Source organism: Microtus pennsylvanicus, chromosome 18, assembly GCF_037038515.1.
Source record: "Microtus pennsylvanicus isolate mMicPen1 chromosome 18, mMicPen1.hap1, whole genome shotgun sequence".
In the NCBI taxonomy this organism is placed as follows: domain Eukaryota; kingdom Metazoa; phylum Chordata; class Mammalia; order Rodentia; family Cricetidae; genus Microtus; species Microtus pennsylvanicus.
This window is the reverse complement of record NC_134596.1, coordinates 1,433,195-1,450,282: the sequence shown is the minus strand read 5'-3', so window position 1 is coordinate 1,450,282 and position 17,088 is coordinate 1,433,195. Positions and strand designations below refer to the sequence as shown.

Sequence of the window (17,088 nt, the reverse complement as noted above, 5' to 3'; positions counted from 1 at the left end):
CCATGGCTGGAAATGACACCTCCTTATTGCGTTATAATCATGTTAAACTCATTTGGCACCACTTCTGGGCTCACCAATAGTTTAACTTAAAGCTCTTCACAGCACTGAAAACTTCGTGGACACAAAATCAAAAGCGCACAGAGAGAAGCTTAAAGAGAAGCCGCATTTTCATGGTAAGGCAACTCCCACCCACGACCACCTAGTGGGAAAAAAAAATATTTTAGAATGAAGAATTGTGTTCCCCAAACAAATAAACTGCCAAACAAGATTACTGTAGGGAATAAAGGAATCCTTCAGCTTTGAGGAAGAGACAAAGAATTTGCAGGATAAGCATAGACTTACATGTTTACACTGCACATGCGCAGTGAGCACTACTTGTTCTGAGCTGTCAGTTATCCTCGAGGAAGTGCAGACATGCTTTTGTTTACCAGTGTGGCTTAGCAATGGCTGTTAGTAACTGTCAGCTTCTGTTTGGTCAAACCAGATCTTATGACTTCTGGGATTCACAGAGTTAGGCTCTAGTTGTTAGACGACCAGTGGAAAAGAGTTCGTATTTAAAGTTATTAGTGTTGATCTGGCAAAAAGGTAGCCGCAGTGATGTTCTCCACCTTGGGGAAGCTCTTCAGCTTTAAGAAAGAGCCAAAAACCCCTTTGGGGTTTTGTGACGGCCCGAGCGTTGGAAGGGGGAGCTTGTCCTGTTGTGACTGTAGCACGGAGGATAGGTACGCACAGCCTTATGACCCTGAGAATAAATTCCATGAAGCGGTTTGTGAAGGAAGGAGCAAGGTGATGATGCGCCTTCTGTCTAAGAAGAAGTTTCACGTAAATGACAAGGATGAAAGGAATCGGTAAGAACGTTTGGAAGCTAAGGATGAGAGGCCATGAGGAAATTGGGTGACGGGAGAATCCTACCTTCCCTAGCTCCATCGCGGGCTATCGGTGTGGAGAATTCCCAGTTACGCTCTCTGTGCCGCAGTCTCCATGGCACCTGAGATAACAGAGAGGTCCAGTGTCCAGATCATCTTCTGGAGCTGGAGAAGCACAAGACCAGATCTCCAACAGGTTTATCATCCACCCATAACTCCCCCATAGAGTATTTTATTGACCATGAAATAGAATAACATAACAATATACAAAGACATGTGATTTAACTTCAATGTACACAATAAACAATGCTCTAAAATTGGAAAGTGTGGAATTTAGGTAACGTTCCTCATAATATGTCTTCTGTAAGTCCCTCAAAACACATGAGCAAGCCGGGCGGTGGTGGCACACGCCTTTAATCCCAGCACTCGGGAGGCAGAGGCAGGCGTATCTCTGGAAGTTCGAGGCCAGCCTGGTCTACGAGAGCTAGTTCCAGGACAGGCACCAAAGCTACAGAGAAACCCTGTCTCGAAAAGCCAAAAAAAAAAAAAACAAACAAACAAAAAAACCAAAAAAACCCACATGAGCAGCCAGGTTCCCTCATAGAACACTATAACTTCCCTAAGGGCTGGACCGTGCCCTCCCCATACAGAGTAAAATGCCCAGTCTCTGCACTTAAAATCCCACCAATCCCCACCCTGGAAATCTTCTCCCTGAAAAGTTCTACCTCCCCTCCTCAAGAAACGGTATAATCCCTGCCTTCTGCTCATTCCTTTGCTGTTTCTTGCCAGGCCACCCTCCTGGTTCTTTTTTTCCTCCCAATAAATCTCTTCACTCCTGACTGCCAGGATACCTTTCCATCTGAGGTGTAATGCTTACATATCCTTTCACCTAAACTAGTTCATATAAAATCCAATATGAATTTATATTGAGTACTGACATTTATATTCCTTAATCATTTGAAAGATGGCTTTGTGCTGCTCCCTTTCCTTTTCTTCTTCTCATCACTGGTGTTCTAGGGATGCTGTTCTCACGTCTCCACAGATGCCTATTTCTTATTTCTCCTAAGCTTGACTTCATATCGTTCTGAGGGGTTATTCAGGGCTGCCTTGATCAGCCACAGTTTCCATAGCACCATTTTCTCACAAGTCCAGGTTATCTGCAAGTTACTTCTGACAGTTTTTGTTACTCCTGGTAGAGGCCAACAAAGATTGTTGGGAGTTTCATAACTTACAGAGCAACAAACTCATCTTGCTTATCCAATGTGAGCCCAGCTGAAGGTGTCCTAAATCTCCCTTGTGAAATTTTCTATTAGATGCTGACATTAGGCATAGCAAATATCTGGTTTACATATACATGGTGAATCTAACTAATGTCAAGAAAGAGTCACACTTACTTATTCAAACCCCAAGTTTCCTTTGGCTTAAGTTCCTTAAAACTTAAAGCAAAGGCTCCTGTGCACCTAGATTCTTGCTATTAGTTATTCATAGTAATTTCACAGCTAGCATTTTTAAACCTCAGTGTAAAGACTAGGAATGGTGTCCATCTCTGTCACATTCTCACTTAGTTTAATACACCATGGATTGCAAGGTGACATTCTACTTGTGCATTAAGAATTGCTTTCAAGTATCGGTGATGGTTTTACATTATGAATTATAAATGATTTTCCAATTTTAAATGAATTAAAATTTGAGAAAAGAGAATTTCAGCTGGGTACTGTGTCATATCTACAACCCTAGCTACCTGCGGATTGATGCAGCAGGAGCAAAAATTTAAAGCAGACCATGTTTCAAATTTTGAAGAGATTATCTTAGACTGTATAAAGTATGTAGTCCTTAATATAATTGCAAAAGAGATACAATGGAACTAACACTGACTTGGAATGTATTTATTGCAGAGTTAACATTAAGCAGATATTTTGCTGTTCATGAATATTTTCTGAGTCATTGCAAAGGTTCTTATTTTTGTATCGTAGGAGAGGCATACTTTTAACACCCAGTTTATCGACAAGGGAATCACAACACAGAAAGGTGAAGAAATGGTTGGTCATGCAGCCTAGAACAGACAGGAGTTTCAACCCAATAGTCAGTTCTTTCTTTTCCAAAAGGCTGCTCTTGAGTACCTAGCTGCAGGAGCTGTGGATTTTGTTCACACTGTCATAAAAGTTCTATATTGTGAATTTTTCTAATATAGTAAATAATAAGAGCAAATAAATATAATTTTGGAAAAAATAAATATTGGTTTATGGGTCAGAGGAGTTAAACGCTACATAATTGTAAGTATGTAAGTGACTGTGTATGTTGACATTATGCCCTGCAGTTTCACTAAAAACATCTCTTATTCCCACAGAACTGCACTCCATTTCGCCTGCTTTTATGGCCATCTGCATCTGGTTAATTTCCTTTTACATAATAAATGCAACGTAAATGCACTTGATGATCAAAAGTGCACACCACTAATGAAGGTAGTTCAAGGTCTTCAATTTCAGAAATGAATTTTATGTAAATGGTTAACATGAAAGTAAAATTAATGTCACTTAAATATAAATCATGGCGAACGAATAAGTTAGGGGGGCATTTATGTTGAGTTCTTTGTATGGATAAGGTTTCCCTTTTTACAATATCCACAGGCTGTACAAAGCTGGGAGACAAAGATTGTTTCTGTTCTCCTTGATAACGAAGCAGATCCCAATATTAAAGATTCTAAGGGAGAAACAGCATTACATCAGGCAGTGTATGTAAACAAGCCAGAGATTGCCACTATTGCCACCAGTCTTCTTGAATTTGGGGGAAACATTGAGGAAACTACAAAGGTAACAATTTTCCAAGTGGAATTCCCAAGCATTTGAAAATCATGTGTTTTAACAGTGTCATGTATAGGGTCAATTTTCCATGTTTCTATGTCCAAGTATTCCTTGACTGAGGCTTTGAAATAACTTGACTGGTATTCATTTAAATATTGATATTTTGTTACTGTTTGTTTTCTGATGTGGGATTCCCCTCTGTATGCTGAGAATACCATTGGTTAATAAAAAAAAAAACTGTCTTGGGCCTGAACAGGGAGGGAATAGAGGTGGGTGGGGAAAACTAAACTGAATGCTGGGAGAAAGGAGGAGGAGTTAGGGAGAAGCCATGGAGCCGCCTCTGGAGACAGATGTGCTGAAACTTTGCTATAAGCCCATGACCTCGAGGTGATGCACAGATTAATGGAGATGGGTTAAATAAGATGTAAGAATTAGCCAACAACAAGGTAGAGCTAATGGGCCAAGCAGTGATTTAATTAATACAGTTTCTGTGTGATTATTTCAGGAGTCTGGGTGGGAAATGGACAGGCTCCTTACAACAGTTTTCTAATTCATTGAGTCATTTGTGCAGACCATATACTTGTGAGTACATGACCATCCACTGGAGCATGATTAGGCTACCAGAGATCACATATTTGAATAAAAGTGACTATCCCCTCCCAGCATCTATCACCTGTCAATAAGGCCTCAGCTAGGAGCAAAACTTCATGCTAAATTCCTGTATCCACACTGAATTTTGTGAGCTTGTGCCGTTCTTGTGAATGTTTTCACAATGGCTATCACTTCATATGCCTATCTGCTCTGTTGTATGCAGAAGACACTGTATCTTTGTAGTCATCTAGTTTCTCTGGCTCTTAGAGTCATTCCCGTGATCTTCTGCAGTGAGCACTGAGACTTGAGAGAGGGTTTTATCAATGAGTGCAGAGAGATATGTGAGTGGAGAAGTGGGTTGGATATGGGAATTAGTTTAGTAAATCAGGTTAATGTGATCAAAACACATTGTGTGGAACTCTCCAAGTGTGATTTTAAATGAGGAAGAAAAGTGTTGACTTCTTGAAAGAAGTATTAGAGAATACAACCTTCTTTTATGCATCTGTTGAAAGTATTTGTGAAAAGGTTTATTTGGATTGCAGTTCCAGATTACTGCATATTATTGGGAAAATCACAAAGGCAGGATTTTGAGACAGCTATTCACATCTCATGTAACCTCAAGAGGGCTAGAAATGAATGAATCCATGCTGCCTGTTCTCTTAACACTCAGCTGGCCCTCTGAAGTCCTTACACAGCTCTATTCCCAAACTGGGCTATGGTCCCAAGCACAATGTATGGGACCACCTCATCAACCATCCATCAAGATAATTTTATACAGCGATGTCCATTTGTCAAACTGATGTAGACAATCCCTCAACCAAAATTTTTCTTCCTAAGTAACTCTAGTTGGTGTTGTTGTTAGATAAAAATAATCACCACAATGACTTTACTACATTTGGGGGTCTGTTGCATACTTATCCAAGGATGTGTTCACATGCAGCAAAGGATCAAATTTTAATAAATAAACTAGATGGCTAGGAGACAGTGCGGCCATATATACCCTTTGCAAATTCAGTGCACATTCAATCTCTAGGAGAATTTTAATAACTCCAACTTCATCCTGATCTTAAAAAATCAAGTTCTATCTCCATTGGCCCTATTAGATTAAATGGTTCCCTTCAGGGGGCACTTCTATTATCCAACATCCAAGTGTGTTCTATTTGCAAACAAACACAGCAGGAGTTCCTCATTTCACCTGCTTTGTTTTTTTTTTTTTTTTTTTTTTTGCCTATACAGGTGTTTGAGTCTACTATCATTATTTCTTGGTGATTTTGATATAAATTTAGGATAGCTGAATATTAGTATGCTCCATGGCTCTTTTAGCACCCTCTCACTTTCTAGAAGAGTTAGTCCGTATGGGAAGAAGCCATGAGTAATTCCAGCTTGATTCCTTCCAGTCCTGTGTCTAAAATAGGTGTTGTCTTTATTAACAAGATCTAAAATTCAAGTTACAGGGAGAACTCACGAGTAGTGTCAAGAGCTTGTATTGTTTGGGAACTTTCTGGGATTCCCAGTACTGCAGAGAAGGGTTCTCTTGCCTGGCACTGGGCATCTCATTAGTTATGGGTTTGGGGAGAGCTTTTTCACCCCTTGTGGCATAACTCTATGCACACTACAATAGATGGTTTTAATCTCACTGATAACGATAATCCTAAAACCCCAATTGACCTCAAGTATGTAGGTTTTTATGTAGGGTCTTACTAGTTAGCTCAGGTTAACTTACAAGCCATGATTCTCCAACACCCTTCATTCTCTTGACAGAATTACTATTGTGCTGTCACACTTGAATCATCTTGTTTTAAATATCTTTAGATCATTGTTCCATGTTGATTACTGCCTTAAGTTGTTATTCTTAGGAAAATTGTAGGTGAGCAATGCATTACCTACCATTAAACACTCAATTGTACTGATCTGTATGCACCAATTTAGAACACTACAGTCACTCTGTAACTTGGACTTAGACACAAAGCTGATAGAGAGTATAACAGAAATAGTGTTATACAGACTATAACAGGGAGAGAGTATAAGAGAAATTCACAACTGGTCAAAATGCAGAGAGTAAATGCCCATGGGAGCCTTTGCACAATGGGCACCCTACAATAAAACCCCACACTTAAGGCTCAGGGAGCACTGAGAAAGGGGGTTGTCCTCACACACTATGATCCACAGACTAAGATGCCTTTTTCAAGATAGCGTGTTCTAGATATGAAAAGAATACTGCACCTATTAGATTTCAATAATATGGTGACCTAAACAAGACCTGTACAATGAGAACATCAGTTGACATGTAAACACTCATGAGGGAAACTTTCAAAGTTCTACCCCTAAATGAAAATTTGCCCACAACGCATGGCTGATGAGGGAAGAATTCATTTTTCTTCACTGGAAAAATCCAACCCCAATGTCCAGACATAAATACATGCACACACATGCACGGACACATGCACACACACAGAGAGAGAAAGACAGAGAGACAGAGGGATAGAGAGAGAGAGAGTCACAGAGAGAGAGAGACAGAGAAATGACCAACATTAAATGGAATTAGTTTTTACATATACATGTAAGTGTGTAACCCTAATAAAGAAGAGATCATGAGTTTGAGAGCAAGAAGGTAAGGAGGAACTGGAGAAGTGATGGTGTACAAATTATGCAATATAGTATTCATATAGGAACTTATCAACAATTTAAATTAAAAACATTTTTTTAAAATCATGTACTGGGCTTTCTAAACTATAAGACAGTTTTCATTTTATTAAAGTACAGAATTCATTTCAAGGTAAGCAATCAAGTTTTCTCTGAAGTCTCACTCATTTTTAGTCCATTTCTTTGGAGCAAGATCCTGACATTGTTACCCTGGTCCTTCCTCAAAAGAGAATCAAGCAGAGGTTCCACGGTGTCCTCAGGAAACTTCCATATCATCACAAACTTCTGAGAATTGCGTCTCTTAAACAACTTCTGCTGTTGCTAATGTTTGCCCCACAGAACATTTGTCCAACAGGATTTCAGAAAATATTTCTCCATGCTGAACAATTCCACAATTTTGTCATAATTCTTATTTTAATTTTTATTTATTCTTTCATACAATACATCCCAACCACAGCTTCCTTTCCTCTCTACACCTCCAAGTTCCTCCTCCACTCTCTTCCATGTCCTCATCTACCACTACCCTCACCCCCAGACAAGTGCAGGCCTCTGAAGGATATCAATCAAACAAACCACAACAAGATACAATAAGACCAGGCACAAAAGCTCAGATCAAGGCTGGGAAAAGCAACCCCATAGAAACAAAAGGATCCCAAGAGCAAAGAGACAGACATCCCCACTCCCACGGTCAAGAGTCAGCCTAAAACAGGAAGTCAACAACCATAACATACATACAAAGGACCAATACAGACACATGCGGGCTCCGTGATTGTCACTTAGGTTTCTGAGCCCCCAAGGGTCCTGCTTAGTTGACTACTCTGGCCTTGCTCTCCCTGTGTCCTCAACCCTTTTGTCTCCCATAATTCCTCCTCTCCCTCTTCTGGAGAGTTCTGGTGCCAGGCAGAGGGACCCCAAGGGGACCTCTAACCTGGGCTCTCTCTCTGCCTAAGGTTTGTCTGTGGGTCTCTGTATCCTCTCCCATCAGCTGCAGACGCAACTTCTCTGATGATGACTGGCCTAGGCCCTGATTTAGGAAAATAATAGAATTATGAAACTTTTCATTGATGTCTTTTTGCAGTGGTGGTGAGGGCAGTAGTGGTTGGTTCTACCCTAGATTCTTGGAATACCCAGTTTCCTGGTTCTGGTTATCCAGAAAGCATCTGGCATAGACTCTGTCTCATGGCCTGGGTCTCAAATTTTACTTGTTATTGGTTAGTCACTCCCACAATATCTGGGTCATCATTGCTCCAGCACATCTTGCAAGCAGGATAGATTGTAAATTAAAGAGCTTATGGCTGGGTTGTTTTCATAATGCTTAATCAAATTTCTCCATTGGGAAATGGGGTGTCTACTACATGCCTTTTGAAACACAGGAGAACTTCTGACATAGTGAAGAAAATTTAACTCATCCATGTAACAAAGGATTGAAAACCTTTGCTTCTTTATGGTGGTTTGGGTTTCTTGAGATATTCTAAGGAAACTTCCCTTAGATGGAAATAGCAACAGGAACTCCAAAATTCCATGGTAAATGCTGCGACAGGAACCAGTGGTTCATGGGACGAGGTGTTTCCCATGAGAGGACTAGAGTCTTGTGACAACTGTAAACAGGGCTGGAGGATTGCAAGGCTGAGAAATCTGAAAATGCACAATGGGCTGAGGAGACAAAGACTACTGCTCTCTAGTCTACGGTAAACACTATGTTCATGGGGCTAGCTGTATGGTTGTCATTTCAGGTATGGATAATGTAATATTGTGACTTATTCATGGATATCATTACAGGATGGATTTACACCTCTGCTGCTAGCACTCAGAGAAAGGAAACTTCTCATGGCTAAACATTTAATAAATCATGGTGCCAACATTTATGCACGTGATGACTTTCAAAGGTACTGTGTTTTGAATTTTTAATACATTACTTGTGGTCAAGAATAGTAAAAAAATCACTCAAAAATATTATGGGAATATACTAGATTTATCAACAAAACATGAATTATTTTTTCTAAAAAAATACCGATTTTATGAAATGGCTATAGCAGAGAACAATACATAGTCAGGTTCACATTCCCCATGATAACGAGATGTTTTTCTTGCTTAGAATCTTATATGAACTGATAGATTTTATATTAGTGTTTTGAAAAAACTAATTGATCACTATTAGTTCAATTACTGATATATCTTGAAATTCCTTTTTTTTATTGAGAAAAGGAAGGAAAAAAACAAGTTTCCACCTCCTCCCAGCCTCCCATTTCCCTCCTCCTCCTCCCACCCTTCTCCCCCTCCTCCCACCCTTCTCCCCTTCCCCCCACTCCTCTCCCCCTCCCTCTCCAGTCCAAAGAGCAGTCAGGGTTCCCTGCCCTGTGGTAAGTCCTAGGTCCTCCCCCCTCTGTCCATATCTAGGAAGGTGAACATCCAAACTGGCTAGGCTCCCACAAAGCCAGCACATTGCATAGGATCAAAACCCCGTGCCATTGTCCTTGGCTTCTCATCAGCCCTCATTGTTCGCCATGTTCAGAGAGTCCAGTTTTATCCCATGCTTTTTCAGTCACAGTCCAGCTGGCCTTGGTGAGCTCCCAGTAGATCAGCTCCACTGTCTCAGTGGGTGCACCCCTCGTGGTCCTGACTTCTTTGCTCATGTTCTCCCTCCTTCTGCTCCTCATTGGGACCTTGGGAGCTCAGTCCAGTGCTCCAGTGTGGGCCTCTGTCTCTATCTCCATCCATCACCAGACGAAGGTTCTATGATGATATGCAAGATATTCGTCAGTATTGCTATAGGCTAGGGTCATTTCAGGTTCCCTATCCTCAGCTGCCCAAGGAACTAACTGGGGACCTCGGCTTGGGCTCCTGGGAGCCACTCTAAGTTCAAGTCTCGTGCCAACCCTAAGGTGGCTCCCTTAACTAAGAATTGTGCTTCCGTGCTCCCCTATCCAACCTTCCTTTATCACAATCATCCTGTTTCCCCAAGTTCCCCCCATCCTCCCCTTCTCACTTTTCTCTCCCCATCTCCCCTTACCCCCATCCCACCCCACCTCCAAGATCCCAATTTTCTCCCCGCCAATTTTGTCTACTTCCCATAGCCAAGAGGGTAACTATATGTTTTTCCTTTGGTTCACCTTCTTACTTAGCTTCTTTAGGATCACCAATTGTAGACTCCGTGACCCTTACTCACTCATAACCAATTATGAGTGAGTACATCCCATATTCATCTTTTTGGGTCTGGGTTACCTCACTCAGAATAGTGTTTTCTATTTCCATCCATTTGCATGCAAAATTCGAGAAGTCATTGTTTTTTACTGCAGCATAGTACTCTAATGTGTAGATATTCCACACTTTCTTCATCCATTCTTCCATTGAGGGGCATCTAGGTTGTTTCCAGGTTCTGGCTATTACAAATAATACTGCTAAGAACATGGTTGAAAAAATGCTCTTGTCATATGATAGGGCATCTCTTGGGTATATTCCCAGGAGTGGTATTGCTGGGTCCAGGGGTAGGTTGATCCCGAATTTCCTGAGAAACCGAAACACTGATTTCCAAAGTGGTTGCACAAGATTGCATTCCCACCAGCAATGAGGTTACTCCACAACCTCTCCAGCTAAGGCTATCATTGGTGTTTTTGATTTCAGCCATTCTGACAGGTGTAAGATGATATCTCAAAGTTGTTTTGATTTGCATTTCCCTGATAATAACTATAAAATTTTAATTTCTTCTAGTATGTATAAAAGTTAAAACCATAGGTTGGATGACTCTGTGCTTTAAACTTTTTTCTTTGAATAATACTTAAAAATCTGAACTCTGAGCTTTCAAGATGCTTAAATGGTTAGTAAATGGTCAATACTACACATGCAGGCCATACACTGAATTGATAAAATATATTAAATTTACCGTGTAAGTAATTTAATTGCCTTTGTCATTCTAGAACAACGCTCATGTATGCAGTTAAATGGGATTCTGAGGATATTGTTGAGCTGTTACTGAAGAAAGGTATGGACCACTCCACAAAGGATGCATTTGGGTGGAGTTCACTGCAGTATGCCGTGGCAGGAAAACGCAAAGTGTAAGTATACACATTAAAATACAAACTAGTACTGAACATAGGCACAAATTCCTTACAAATGTTGTACTTTACACCAGATGGGACTTCGTTATTTAAATACTTACAGAATGGAGGTATTTTAGTTAACTCCACCTGCCATAGAGCAAAAAAAAAAAAAAAAGACATAATAGTCAAAAGTAGCAATGTGTATAGGAGATTTTTCTTTCAGGGTTAACTAATGTTATCTTATCACCTATTCAAACCATCCCATTGTCCTAGAAGGTCATCACAGTAAGCTGCCTCGGAGAAGTCTCTCTTTTCTACCACGAAATGAGTTTGCGGATGTACTAAATAATCACATGGATCCAAAAGCTTGCAGAAAGAGTGCAGAGACGCATTCTTTCTTTGATAATAGTAATCTGTATACAAAGGTTCCCTTCTATCATCTTCTGCAGCACAATCTATGGTTGTGACAACTCTCTTTCACCTATCTCAGGGAAAGTGGCAAGAAGTGTTTGGTCTATCAAGTGCTTTTGTACCTCAAGAATTCATGACATTTTCCAACTTTACCCCAGAAGGAAGACGCTGAGTAAAATTCTGTGAATCTAAATTCTAATAACTGTTTTTATAGCTAATTCCCATCACATCTCATCAGTATGCTTATTCATGTGTAAAATTTGACTCTGTCTTCTGTGTCAGTTGGGGTTAAGCATGAAGATTCAAAATCAGTATAAAAAACTCACCTTAGTATGTCATTTCTGAGTAAAGGAAGAGTAGCAACAGACTAACCCATGTCATGAAATTCAGTAGTGTTCTCACCCTGGACTACCTCTATACTTCAGTAATAACAATATCTTACCGTTGTAGCATTTATTCATAGGCCCAATTATGAACTACACAGTGGTTTCCATTTGGGATTATAATCAGCCCAAGATTGAGAAGAAAATTTTATAGTGCTTTACTAATTCTGTGCATGTTTTAGGTGGTGTAATTTTCAGAGCCATCTTAGTGAACTCAGGTAGTAAATGCAGAGATTTGGAACTTAAGAGAAACACTGGCACAGAAAAAGAGATTTAGAAATCCTTCTAATACCAGGGCACCATCTATCCTGTCAAAATAATCTAGATGGTCTGAACTGTATTGCCACTGATTTGACATTTCACTTTTTTCTTTCCTTCTTCAGTGAGAAATTGTATAAAAAGTTTTAGAGTTTATAAACCTAAAGGACATAGTAATATGTTCTGATAAAATGTCTGATACTGTTTAATACTTAAGACTTTAATATGTTGATGAATTCTTTCCTGTCAGTATTAAAATAATAACTTTATTACCACCATGTCTGTACATGGAAGAGAGAGTATACTTTTGGAGTATGAGGACTGGCTGTTCTCAAGTCAACAGAGTGACGTCACAGGTATGTCTCTAGTCTTTCCTCAGATTTGAAAGGGTGGAGGAAGAATGTTCTGATTTCTATAAGAGAATATCATTGGTAAGATGTTCATGAGTGGTATAGCTGGATCTTAAGATAGACCTATTCCAAGGTTCTTGAAGAACTGCCACACTGCATTCCCAAGTGACTGTACAAGTTTGTACTTCCACCACCAGAGCGTTCCCCTTACCCTACATCCTCAAAGAGGAGTTTTAATTTTTTAAATACATTTTAATTAAAATATAATTGCATCATTCCCATTTTGTGTTCCTCTTTCCAGCTCCTTCTATGCAGTTTTTTTTAAAAAAAAACGAAGTGTATATTTTGGTGGAAATTATTTAAGAAATTAGTTGTATAAAACTGTGTTGTCTAAAAAGTATGTCAGTTTTGTGCAGGAAATTTAACTCACATCTAAAAATATTTTGATATTAGCATGTTGTTGACAGTCCTTCTGCTTTTGTCTCGCCCCTAGACCATTCACTGTCCTGAATAATTTTTCCTTTGGAAAATGTTAACATGCTGTCTATTTCCTCAACAGTCCTCACACTACACCACATTGGAGTTCTGTATTCATTTTATGTGTGCATGTATCTCTTGTGCATGTCTGGTGGTTGTGGGAATGAGATGATGGAGTCATGGATGGTTGGAAAATACCATAGAAGTTTTGGGAACTGAATCCTTGTTCTAAGAGCAAAAAGTGCTCATAACTTTGAAGTCATCTTTCCAACTACCCCACCCATGTATTATAGTTGTATTAAAATTTATTTTTACTTCCCATAAATAACAAACGTAGAGCAGAAAGTGCTCATCCCTGAGTGTCAGTAACTCCCCATGCCTAAGTAGTCATTAGTTTTCTCCAGTTCCTTACCCAGGAGCATGACCCTCTGAGATTACCCTACTCCTTCTTTGTTTTTTGGGTTTTTTTTTATTAATTTATTTAAGATTTCTGCCTCCTCCCAGCCACTGCCTCCCATTTCCCTCCCCCTCCCCCGGTCAAGTTCCCCTCCCTCATCAGCTCGAAGAGCAATCAGGGTTCCCTGCCCTGTGGGAAGTCCAAGGACCACCCACCTTTATCCAGGTCTAGTAAGGTGAGCATCCAAACTGCCTAGGCTCCCACAAAGCCAGTATGTGCAGTAGGATCAAAAACCCATTGCCATTGTTCTTGAGTTCTCAGTAGTCCTCATTGTCCGCTATGTTCAGCGAATCCAGTTTTATCCGTTGCTTTTTCAGACCCGGGCCAGCTGGCCTTGGTGAGTTCCCGATAGAACATCCCCATATAGGCATCCTCCTGAATATTAACCTTCATCAGGCGATGAAAGGAGACTGAGACAGAGACCCACACTGGAGCACCGGACTGAAATCTCAAGGTCCAAATCAGGAGCAGATGGAGAGAGAGCACCAGCAAGGGCCGCGAGGGCTACTCCTTCTTTGTTAGCATGTCTTTTGATATTGTCTTTGTTCAGATCTTGTTTATATAGCCTTTTTATGAGAAGCTGTTTCACAACAGACTTCCAGACTCATTACAGTCTTTCCACTTGCCTTTTCTGTGACATTTCCGGAGTCATAGATGCTGAAGCTGTGATGCAGATGAATCCATTGGGACTTGGATCCATACTTTCTGTTGACCTCTGTTTTGTGTCTACTTGTAGATTGTGGTGATGGTCTCTGCTTGCTATAAAGAGGCACTTCTTTGAAGAGGGGTCTTTTGATTCTGTTTGTCTTCTTAGAAACTAGCTCTTAGACTCACTGTATTATTTGATTCTTTGTGGTGTTTTCTTTGTATCTAATGCATTCTTTTTTATTGTTTCTTGCCATTCAGTATTTGGGGGTTTGGAGTGTTCTTGTTTTTTTCCAAATTCTTGAGTGAAATCTTTAAGTCTTTTATTTTTCTTCTTTATGATCTTTTAATGTAGATAATTAAAGCTATGAATTGCACTCTCAGAATTGTCACAGAAGTTTTATTTGTGTTTTCTTTCTATTTTCATTTATTTTAGGACTTTTTCTTTTTTGATTTCCATTCTGATCCATTCGGTAATGAGTTGTTAAATCTCTATGACTTTATATGCATACTATATTTTCTTTGCTATCAATTTTAAGTTTTATTATACAATAGTCAGGTAGGATACATGGCATTTTTGAAATTTCTTTTATTTCTTTACATTCTTTGTGCCCCAGCATATACTCTATTTTTGAGGAGCTTCTATGTGCTCTTGACTGTATATTCTTTGGTGTTTGTGTGATGCATTAATTATCCTTCAGGTAGATTTGATGAAGTTGACATTTAATTTTTCTTTTCCTATTTTTTTTGGCCAGATGACCTATATATTAGGAAAATTGTGCTTTTGATTTTACCTACTATAACTGGGTTTGTGTTTATCTGTACCTTTAATTCTATCAAGTTGATTGTTTATGACTTTGGATGCAACAGAATTTGGTGTGTATATATTAATTAATTAATTAAATTAATTGATACTTTTGTTAGTATGAAGTGCCTTTGTCCATTTTGGTTCATTTTAGTTTGAATTCATTTTATCAGATATTGGCATGGCAGTACCTGCTTGCTTCCTAATACTATTTGCTAAAAATATTTTTTCATCCTTTTATTGTAAGATAATGCCTGACATTAAAACTATATTTTTTTTGTAGACAACAGATGGTTGAATTTTGTTTCTTTATCCATATAGGTAGCCTTTGTCTTTTTTTTGAGGTGACTAATAATTGGAATTTTTATTGAGAGGTGTGTGTAGACTCTAGTATCTTTTCTTGATGTTTTATGTTGTTTACTGCTCTTTATATTTCATTAAATTATAACTTTGTTTTGTTTTTAAAAGTCTCTAGTTATAATCATTCTTCTCTTCAGTTAAAAGTTTTCCACTCAGTATTCATCCTAGAGGTTTTGTTTGATACACTATTTTACTCTGTTTCATGGAAATGTTTTCTTTCTTCTTCACCTACAGTAGACAGTTTTCCTAGGCACAGGAATATTGTTTGGCATACATGGTCTTTTAGTATGTGAAGTATATTGCTTCATGTTCTTCAGGCTTTCAGAATTTTAATTGAGAAGTCAACTGTTATTCTGATGGCTTTTCATTTTTAAGTGACTTGTGTGTTTTCTTCTCTTAAAGCTTTCAATATTTTCTTTGTCCTGTAAACTTAGTGGTTTTACTATCATGGGCTTTGTGATGTTTCTTTTCAGGTTTGTCTAGTTGTAGTTCTCATTGCTTCTTGTGTTTTGGGTAAAGTTTTTCTCTGTGATTTTGTTAGAAATATGGTCTAGGCTATTGACTTAGAATTATTCTCCCCTATCTATGCCTACAATTTAAATATTTGACTCTTTAATAGTGTCTCAAATTTCCTGCATGGTCCTTTACTATGCCTTTTATTTTTTCATATTATTTGTTCATTTTGTCTAAATCTTCAAGTTTATCCTCACATCCTGATATTCTATCTTTTGTCTGATTCCTTATGTTGGTAAGGCTTTCCTCTGAGCTTTCAAAATGGATATTGAGTTTTTCAGGTTTTATCTTCATTTTATACATTGAGTGAGGACTTTGGGAATAGAGATGGCTCCAATGGGAAATGGTGGGAGGATAGGAAGGGGAAGAAGTGTCTTATCCAGCAAAGGTGGCTCACAAACAGCCTTAGTTCTGGAATAGGCTTGTGGGTTTGCAGAGAAAGTTGAGAAGCAACTTTCCCAGCAAAGATAACTGGGAAATATGGATGCTAAGCCTCCAGCAAGTCTAAAACAAGGTAAGTTTGTTTGGAAAGAGAAGTAGGCAGGAGTAGGATGGGAAATAGAAGAGACTTACCCAACAAAGGTGACTGTCTTAGTTAAGGTTTCTACTGCTGTGACAAAACACCATGACTCAAACCTAAGTTGTGGAGGAAAAGGGTTTTGGCTTCCACTTCCAGATCACAGTCCATCAATGGAGGAAGGAAATCAAGCAGGGCTGGAACCCAGAGGGCGAAGGCTATACAGAGGTCATTGAGGGTAGCTGCTTACTGGCCTACTTCACATGGCTTTCTCAGTCTGCTTTGCTATAGAAGCCAGGACTATCAGCCCAAGAATGGCCACAGACACTTGGACTGGGCCCTCCCCAACTGTGCACTGGTTGAAAAAATACTTCATAGCTTGATTTCATGGAGGCTTTTCTTCAAATGAGACTCCTTTTCCTCTAATGCCGGTAGCTTGTGTCAAGTTACCAAACAAAACCAGCCAGCACAGTGAAAGTACTTACTCAAGAGTAATGCAAGTAGGAATTCACTGTGTATTGTGTTGTCCTTAGTGTTTTATATAAAAAAGAAAACTAATTTTCTATCCCGACAGAAAGAATGTTAGTGATTTATTAAGTGATGTGCATGCACATAACTAGGTATGTGATGGAGGAAGGTCATTGGCTAATAAAGAAACTGCTTGGCCCTGATGGGTTAGAACATAGGTGGGTGGAGTAAACAGAACAGAATGCTGGGAGGAAGAGGAAGTGAGTTCAGATGCCAGGCTGCTGCTCTCTGAGGCAGACTCGAGGAAGCTCCGACCCAGGATGGACATAGGCTAGACTCTTCCCGGTAAGCGCACCTAAGGGTGCTACACACATTAATAGAAATGGGCCAAGCAGTGTTTATATGAATACAATTTGTGTGTTGTTATTTTGGGGCATAAGCTAGCCAGGCAGCCAAGAGCCGGGCTGTGGGGAAGAGGCCCACAGCTCTTACTACAGGTATGCACC

At 39.4% G+C, this 17,088-nt stretch overlaps 1 protein-coding gene across 1 annotated transcript; it reads left to right on the top strand.

Annotated features, from left to right (window-relative positions):
* Positions 1-597: 597 nt before the first annotated feature.
* LOC142837821 (uncharacterized) lies at positions 598-10,957 on the top strand. Its single transcript, XM_075953192.1, has 5 exons — positions 598-848; positions 3,214-3,328; positions 3,494-3,676; positions 8,681-8,787; positions 10,816-10,957. Exons 1-5 carry the CDS (start codon positions 598-600, stop codon positions 10,955-10,957), a joined length of 798 nt encoding a protein of 265 aa, XP_075809307.1.
* Positions 10,958-17,088: the final 6,131 nt, after the last annotated feature.